The 8,235-nt window shown below is 35.9% G+C and overlaps 2 protein-coding genes across 3 annotated transcripts in view; both read left to right on the top strand.

Moving 5' to 3' along the window:
* The first annotated feature begins 286 nt into the window (after window positions 1-286).
* Window positions 287-5,511, top strand: LOC111453816 (probable enoyl-CoA hydratase 2, mitochondrial). 2 transcript variants are annotated; one of them, XM_023095066.1, is made up of 8 exons: window positions 287-597; window positions 1,598-1,767; window positions 1,891-1,965; window positions 3,038-3,128; window positions 3,237-3,288; window positions 3,731-3,876; window positions 3,958-4,034; window positions 5,166-5,511. In XM_023095066.1, exons 1-8 carry the CDS (start codon window positions 366-368, stop codon window positions 5,340-5,342), a joined length of 1,020 nt encoding a protein of 339 aa, XP_022950834.1. In that variant the 5' UTR covers window positions 287-365; the 3' UTR covers window positions 5,343-5,511. The 2 variants fall into 2 exon arrangements, with proteins under 2 accessions (XP_022950834.1, XP_022950842.1); XM_023095074.1 differs by having other exon boundaries at window positions 288-597; window positions 3,773-3,876.
* Window positions 5,512-6,227: 716 nt separating this feature from the next.
* The window catches only part of LOC111454277 (ubiquitin carboxyl-terminal hydrolase 3-like), a 5,302-nt gene continuing 3,294 nt past the window's right edge, over window positions 6,228-8,235 (top strand). The window contains exons 1-3 of the mRNA XM_023095702.1: window positions 6,228-6,428; window positions 7,278-7,409; window positions 7,520-7,561. Coding sequence (XP_022951470.1) covers window positions 6,354-6,428; window positions 7,278-7,409; window positions 7,520-7,561 — 249 coding nt within the window. The 5' untranslated portion in view covers window positions 6,228-6,353. The remainder of the gene's footprint in view (window positions 6,429-7,277; window positions 7,410-7,519; window positions 7,562-8,235) is intronic.

An 8,235-nucleotide genomic window follows, 5' to 3' on the forward strand; every position in this document is an offset into this window, starting at 1 on the left:
AAAGTTAATTAAAGTTGTTATTTCCATAAAATAAAATAAAATAAAATATTAAAGAATTATGAGTTTTTGAAATCCCAAATAATTAACTAAATTTATACTTAAAATGTATTAAAAATTATTAGTTATGCATTTAATTCTAAAACAAAAAAAGATAAAGACATTCTTTTTTATTAAAAAAAAAAAAAAAGATAAAGTCTCTTTTATCATATCATCTTAATCTAAATTTTTATTAAAAAATGATATCTCTTAAACTTTATTATAAATCCAAAATGATTTAATATTCCAAAACTAAAATTCAAAATGTTTTGATCCAATCCGTTTTGTCTCATTTTCCCATCTTCTCTCTCTTCTTCGCCGTCCAACGAATGGGAGCATTCAGAGTTCTGAGCAGGAAGCTCATCAACCTCACCCATCATTCACCGCAGAATCTTCCGATTCCGGCCAAACGCCTCGCTCATCCATTTCCAGCTTCCAACTTTTCCTATGGCTTCAAATCGTTCTCACATCCATGGCAGTATTCTCATTGCAGAACTCTTATTTTGGAGTCAGTTTCTTCTGAACCGGTCCGGCTTCACCGACTTTCCGACTCCGATTCTGGTAATTTTTGAGATGAGGTTATGAAAACCTTTCTTCAATTTCATGTGCTTAAGTTATTTCGATTGCTGATGTTTAGGCTTTTGTTGTGACTGTCGCGATTTTGCTAGTTTATGGTTCGGTGATTAAGTGATATTCCCTTGCATTTTGGTTTGAGAGGCGAGGAGCAATTGTGTACTTGTTGCTTAATTTAAGGGGATGATTATGCTCGTGATTAAATGTTTCCTTATCCTTGTTTCGATGGGTACTTTCTTGATGATTTGATTGTCTGCAACATAACTCGTTAGAGGGTGTTTGCATTAACTTATTATACGATTTTGAGGCCAAAAATGTTCTTTAGGAGTTTAGAGTGTACGGCAACAATTATCTTTTAACTAATCAAATTGATTTTAAATCATTTTTTTTTGTAAGAAACACCCTAAAGTTGTTAAATCAAAAAGTGATTGATCGAAGATCACTTTAAATTTTATGTTAATTGTCGTTGTAGAATCATTTTTAGATGTAGTGCAGCCAATTGTGGTATTTGTAGAATCATTTTTGGATGTAACACAACCGAATAGACTTGTGATTGAAATCATTATTCTGACAGGTAATCAAACACCCAAGGATTTTTACTACAACTGTTCTTATCGAAGTTGTTCTAAGAAAATATTAAATTATATAGTATGCCAAACTCACCCCAAGTATTTTTTATAAATGGTTATGCACTCTTCATGCATAAACTATACAAATTCTCAGAACTTTTTCCAGAAAAGAGGGTGTTGATCAAGTGGTGTTTCACAACATTATGGAACTTTCTTTTCTTCTTCTTCTTTTGTTTTGGTTCTCGAGTCCTTTAAAATGTTCTTTTTTCTTTTACTAGGGTGGCTTAAACTTTCATGGGTTCCTTTTTTCTTCATCAATAATGCTATCTATGATCATTTCCTTTTAAGTTTCTTGACTTTTTTTTGAGGGTGCTTGCGTTACATTTGAACGGAAATCCACTTGGGTTTATCGATGACAGGAATTGTCGAGGTTCATTTAGACAGACCTGAGGCGAAAAATGCCATTAGCAAGGAAATGCTGAGGGGATTGCGTCACGCCTTTGAATCTGTTGATTGTGATCCATCTGTCAATGTTATGATGATCCGCAGCACTGTCCCAAAGGTGTTTTGTGCAGGTGCCGATTTGAAGGTATTCTTGTTTTTCCAGCTGGTTTATATTGGAGCAATTTGGTACAATCTTCAACAATTTGGCTCTCTCAGTATGGCATGGTCTTTAAATTCTTCCCCCTTCAATGCATTCTTTTAAGTGCAGGAGCGTAAAAATATGACAGCATCAGAAGTGCAATCCTTTGTCACCTCACTGCGGTCTGCATTCTCATTTTTAGAGGTAGATTGTTATTATATACTTACCTACTTGCTTTGAAATTCTATGATTGATTCGTATAATATTTGAACAAAGATGTCTTGTCAAGTATATAATGCATCAGTTAGATGCACATAAGTTATTATCAATATTCAGACCATTGAACTTTTGTGGCTGATGCTAGTATCCTTACTCATCACTTAAGATATGTTATTAGATTCTTCCGTGGCTTTGAGATCTGATTCATAATGATTCCACAAATAAATATAGGCATTATACTTGATTTTTTTTTTTCCCTAAATACTTCAAATGGTATTTTTTTAGAGTTTTATTTAATTGTCAATGGATGGCAATGTGAGATCCCACATCGGTTGAAGATGGGAACGAAGCATACCTTATAAGGGTGTGGAAACATTTCCTTAGTAGACGCGTTTTAAAACCGTGAAGCTAAGAACAATACGTAACGGGTTAAAGCGGACAATATCTGCTAGTGTGGCCTCAGACTATTACAAATAGTATTAGAGTCAGTCACCAGACAGTGCGATGCACTAGTCGAAGTAGGGCCAGACCCTCTCCATAGTAGATGCGTTTTAGAATTGTGAGGCTGACAACGATATGTAACGGGCTAAAGCGGACAATATCTACTAGCAGTGGGCTTGGGATGTTATAAATGGTGTCAGCGCCAGACACCGGGCGGCGTGCTAGCGAGGAAGTTGGCTCCCAAAGGGGATGGATTGTGAGATCCCACATCGGTTGGAGAGGGGAACGAAGCATTCCTCATGAGGGTGTGGAAACTTCTCCCTAATAAATGCGTTTTAAAACCGTGAAGCTGACGGTGATACGTAACGGGCTAAAACGAAATATATCGGCTAGCAGTGGGCTTGAGCTGTTATAGGCAAACTCTACGATATGCTCACATGTTTAAGGAGCTCTATTTTTTTTAACGTGATTAACTTAATAATTTGTCAATGTTAAGAATGCAATACTTATCTTTCTCGATCAAATCTTGTTTCAACTTTCACTTCTTTGTAATATATTTACGTTTGTTTTCCAGGTTCTTTTGTCAGCTGACATGATCTAAATTTATTTTATACAGGCACTTCGTATTCCTACCATTTCAGTAATTGAAGGAGCAGCACTGGGTGGCGGACTTGAAATGGCGCTGGCATGTGATCTTCGGATATGTGGTAATTAGTTTATTCGATTATTTTGTAGTTAATTAAATTATTTACCAGAACTCTTGCTATATTGGATGGTCTAGTTATTGTAACTCAAATTGTTAAACCATAATCCAGGGGAAGATGCCAAACTCAGTTTGCCAGAAACCGGACTTGCTATCATTCCTGGGTATGTAGTAAATCCTTCCGTATATATGGTCACAGATGAAGTTTGGTAGCTCACTTGAGAATAGTAGGAAGAAGCTAACCTGAAAATTAAAGTTTGATGGCTCTATAACTTAGTATAAATATTAAAGTGTTGATGGTGGAAGCTGAATGATATCCTTCTCAATAATATTTGTAGAACCCCTCATCCTATGTTAATGAACCCCTCGTCCTCTGCAATACTTCAAGCCCACCTCTAACAGATATTGTCCTCTTTGGACTTTTTCTTTCGGGTCTCCCTTCAAGGTTTTTAAAATGCGTCTGCTAGGGAGAGGTTTCCACACTCTTATAAAGAATACTTCGTTCTCCTCCCCAACTGATGTGGAATCCCATATCCTTATTCTCTTCTCAATTATAATATTAAAGTGTTCATATTAATATGTGGTATTAACATGAATCTTCTCCAGTATGTACGAAGAGATTACACGTGCTGAATGTGTTTTTTGCAGGGCAGGTGGGACTGCAAGGCTTCCTAGGCTGGTTGGGAAATCAATAGCAAAGGAACTTATATTTACTGGCCGTAAGGTCAGTGGCAGAGATGCTATATCTATAGGTAAGATCGCCAATATTTTTATTTTTTAGCATCATTTCAGTGTTTTGTTAAGGAGAAAAAACGTAAAAGTTCATGCTTTAGGTCTTGTCAATTACTGCGTCCCTGCTGGTGGAGCTTATGTAAAGGCACTAGAAATTGCCCAGGAGATAAATCAGAAGGTATGTAGAACATCTATATTATTAACTTTCTTACTATCATGCTGACAAATTATGTGTGTGTTACTTCCCTCATTTAGTCTTCTAATTAACATTTGATAGAAATTATTATTTGATTGGTATGATTCCACTCATTCGATGATAACCATCTGATGGATTGGGAGATTAAAGTTGAAACGGCCTAAACCCACCATTAGCAGATATTGTCCTCTTTTGGCTTTTCTTTTCGAGATTTCTTTCGAGGTTTTTAAAACGCGTCTGCTAGGGAAAGGTTTCCACACTCTTACAAAGAATGTTTTGTTCTTCTCTTCAACCGACGTGGGATCTCACAATCCACCCCCCTTGGGGCCAGCGTCCTTATTGGCACTCATTCCTCTCTCCAATCGATGTGAGATCTCACAATTTACCCTCCTTCGGGCCAAGCATCCTCGTTGGCACTTGTTCCTCTCTTCAATCGATGTGAGATCTCATAATCCACCTTTCTTCAGCACCTATCGTCCTCGCTGGCACTCATTCCTCTCTCCAATCGATGTGGGATCTCACAATCCACCCCTCTTCGGGACCCAACGTCCTCGCTGACACACTGCCCGGTGTTTGGCTATAATACCATTTGTAACGGTCCAAGCCTATCGCTAGCAGATATTGTCCTCTTTGGGCTTTCCCTTTCGGGCTTCCCCTCAAAATTTTTAAAACGAGGGAGAGTTTTCCACACCCTTATAAAGAATGTTTCGTTCTCCTCTCCAATCGACATGGGATTTCACCAAAGTTGTATCCTACTCTTAGTTTCAGACGTTTCAGACGTTTCAGACGCTGTAGAGATTAAATGAATCATATTGTGCACCTTATGTTCCATCCTTGAAATGAGCAGTGCTATAAAAAGATTCCTAAACCCACAAATTCAACACCTATTTCGTATTTGGGCACCTGAAACTTATACCTACAATCTAAATACAGTCATTGAACTTCCCCTACCGTGACATCGGTGTTCGACATCCCGGAAATGAGCTTATCAGCGAGTTTCTGTAACTCAGATGTCGATTCAAAGATGGCACAATATTTTTCTTTCCCCCTATACTTTGGCTGAGTATGCCTAGTGCCAAACACCCAATTCATTGTTGAGCATTGTACTAACAGGGTCCACTAGCAATAAAGATGGCGAAGAAAGCAATCGACGAGGGGCTCGAGGTCGGTCTGGAATCAGCTATGGAAGTAGAAGAGGAGTGTTACAAAGAACTGTTGAACACGGTAGACCGATTGGAAGGATTGGCCGCCTTCGCCGAGAAGCGAAAGCCAAGGTATAGAGGAGAATAGAACTGTTGTTTCCTCAATACAATGTGGTTGTCTCTCATCTTCATTTTACTTCTTAGAACACAAGAAGAAATGCAAGCTTTGCATAAGTGTAATGCCTCATTGGAAACAACCTTGGTTGGTATATATCAATTCTACATCAATAAATAAATTGAGTTAACAACAACCTTACCGAAACTTGAAGCATTAGAATTTGATATTGTCACCTGTAGTTGATGCATAAGAAGGAACATGTAAACTATCAAATTTACATGATTCGAATGCATATGTTTTCACATAAGAGTCGATTTTGATTTGGTATGAGTTTAATAATGGTGAAATTGAGATCGTTTGGTTGAACGTTTTGTTTAAAATGTTTGAGAATAAAATATTTAGGAATCAGATACTTCTGATTGGTGAAGTTTTTTATTAAGATGTGAATAAGAAGTTTATATAATTTTGAGCGAAATTTTTTATGAAGATAAATAAAATTTATGTTTGTAGTTACTTTCAACAATTTTATTAGATAATCAACATATAATTAGTTATAATTATTGAAAATCAATTTTTTTATTGGTGCAAGTTAATTGATTCTAATTAACTAATTAATTATATTTAAGATATTGTTAGCTAATTAAGTAATGATTTAAAAAAAAAAGTAAAAATGAATTAAAAATATATTTAAATAAATTATTATTGATTTATTTTTAATTAAATAATTAATTATATTATAAAGTTTCACCGTGGGGATATAAGGAGTTCACACTTGAAATTTTGAGACCAATCTTGGGCTCATGGGCTTACAATGAGAAATTTGGGCCTGGGCCTTATCTCCTGTGTTTATTAGTGGACTCGATTCAAGGCCCATTAAATGAATAACATTTACTCCAGAACGTATATATACACCGAATCAGCCAAGCGTTGGGTTGTTTCGCTGTTGGATTGATTTCGATCTGAAGCCCTAAACGAGCATTGAAGAGGCTTTTAGCATTCCATTTCTGTAATTGTTGTGTACTAGAAGCTCCGAAGGCGACAATGGCTACCATAGACGAAAGCCCTTCGGCTAAGCGATGGCTTCCTCTTGAAGCTAACCCTGATGTTATGAACCAGGTATGATCGTTTTGTTCTAACTTCACTTCTAGATTCGAGCTCTGATTAGTGGAAAGAGAATACGGAGGGTCAGAATTGAGGAAGAATGTGGTTTTCTATCTTGATTGTGAAGTTTTCTTCGGGTGGGATATAGTTCCTTGCTGTGTCTGTACGTTTTCTTGTTGTATATCTGTATGGTTTTTGTGTCTGTTTGTTCATTTATTTTTCTTAGTTGTAGAACTACGTAAAAGCTTACTGACCGATTTTTTTTTTTAAATGAGTTTACTGTTTTCTTTCTGGAGGTAGCGAATTTCTGCTCTGTGTGAGCGAGGAGCATTTTGTTGAAGTATGAAAAAAAATCGGAAGAAAATGTGGAGAATGTCTTTTTGTCAATTTGATTCGTTATTTTGGATATGAGTTTATGATTTCTGACTAATCGGAACTTCTTCGTTCAGTTCAAAAAGCTTATTTGACTAACCGGGATTATGTGCTTGATTCAATAGGTCTCAGGGATGTTTTTTTAATGCATACTACATACCCTGTTAGCCAATTAAATATTTTAGCTTAGGTCACTTTCGTACTTCATATCCGTAAGGATGGTGTGCCCATGTTATTTGCTTGATAGCAACCTTTGAAGTGATCATTTTCTTTTCCTTTCCTTCAAATCTTCTTTTGCTGCCCTCTCATCAGAAATAATAATAATAAGGTTAAAGTATGAGTTTAATCATTGAACTTCTAGATTTGTGTCGAGTAGGTCTGAACTTAATTTGATCCCTAAGTTTCAATTTTGCATTTGAATGTTTTTTCGAGTTGTAAAAACTTCCATTTTACATCTAATTTTTTACAAACTTCTGTTTTGTAATTGCATAGTTTCTTTGGGGTCTTGGTCTTCCCGAAGATGAAGCAGAGTGCAACGATGTTTATGGCTTGGATGAAGCACTCTTGAGCATGGTGCCTAAGCCTGTACTGGCGGTTCTGTTCCTTTATCCCATAACCCAAAAGGTTTGCATGCAAAAGTTTAGTTTTAATGACGTTTATGGCTTGGAAGAATTCCATTGGCATGTAACTAAGAAGATGATCTCTCCATTGGATAAATGTTTTAATATTTTCAGAGTGAAGAAGAGAGACTGCAACAGGACAAAGATGCAAAGAAGGTAAGTACGAGTGCAGTGACAAGTTTGCAAGTGTATTCAAAATTACCACTATGCTGGACCTTTTAGACTACTTTTTCACCTCTATCTCAGTACATTAGAATGTTTCTGGTGTTTGTTTGTGTTTTGAAGGTTTTCTGTCTATCATAATATGTTTTACATTTTCCATCAGAAACAGAAAAATGCTAGAAACAGAATGCTTTTAAGAGTGGGTGATAGATGCTAGAAACAGAAAAATGTTTCTCACAATTCATATTCACATAAATTATGGTAGTCTGACTGGTTGCAGATTTTAGCGGAGAGTCTATTCTTGGTGCATGTTATAGTTTTCTTAGGTTTAATATAAAAAAACTCTTGAGCTTTGCCGTTTGTTTAAAAAATACTCCTATTTTTTCAATTATAACATTATTCTTGACCCTTGAAGTAGAATATTATTCATTAGATTGTTGGACAAAAAGTCTACACAGCAGAACACAATTCTTTTCAACTTAATCTCAAGCGTCACAGTTATTGCATGTCGACTTTTCATTCAACATTCTAGTAGATTGGTACTTCAAGAGTAGTTTTGAAACATTTATGAAATGACAAGGGTAATTTTGCCACATTTTAAAAAAATAAGTTCAGGGGTATTTTTGTAGTTTAGTCCTTTTTTTTTTTTTTTTTTTTTTTTTTAAAAG

Source organism: Cucurbita moschata, unplaced genomic scaffold (assembly GCF_002738365.1).
Source record: "Cucurbita moschata cultivar Rifu unplaced genomic scaffold, Cmos_1.0 Cmo_Scf00001, whole genome shotgun sequence".
Lineage (NCBI taxonomy): Eukaryota > Viridiplantae > Streptophyta > Magnoliopsida > Cucurbitales > Cucurbitaceae > Cucurbita > Cucurbita moschata.

Excerpts from the sequence above, each read along its gene's own strand:
- LOC111453816 (XM_023095066.1), top strand. The coding sequence starts at position 366 with ATGGGAGCATTCAGAGTTCTGAGCAGGAAGCTCATCAACCTCACCCAT. Across the intron at positions 598-1,597 it reads ACTTTCCGACTCCGATTCTG|GAATTGTCGAGGTTCATTTA; the intron begins GTAATTTTTGAG and ends TATCGATGACAG. Across the intron at positions 3,877-3,957 it reads CAGAGATGCTATATCTATAG|GTCTTGTCAATTACTGCGTC; the intron begins GTAAGATCGCCA and ends TTCATGCTTTAG.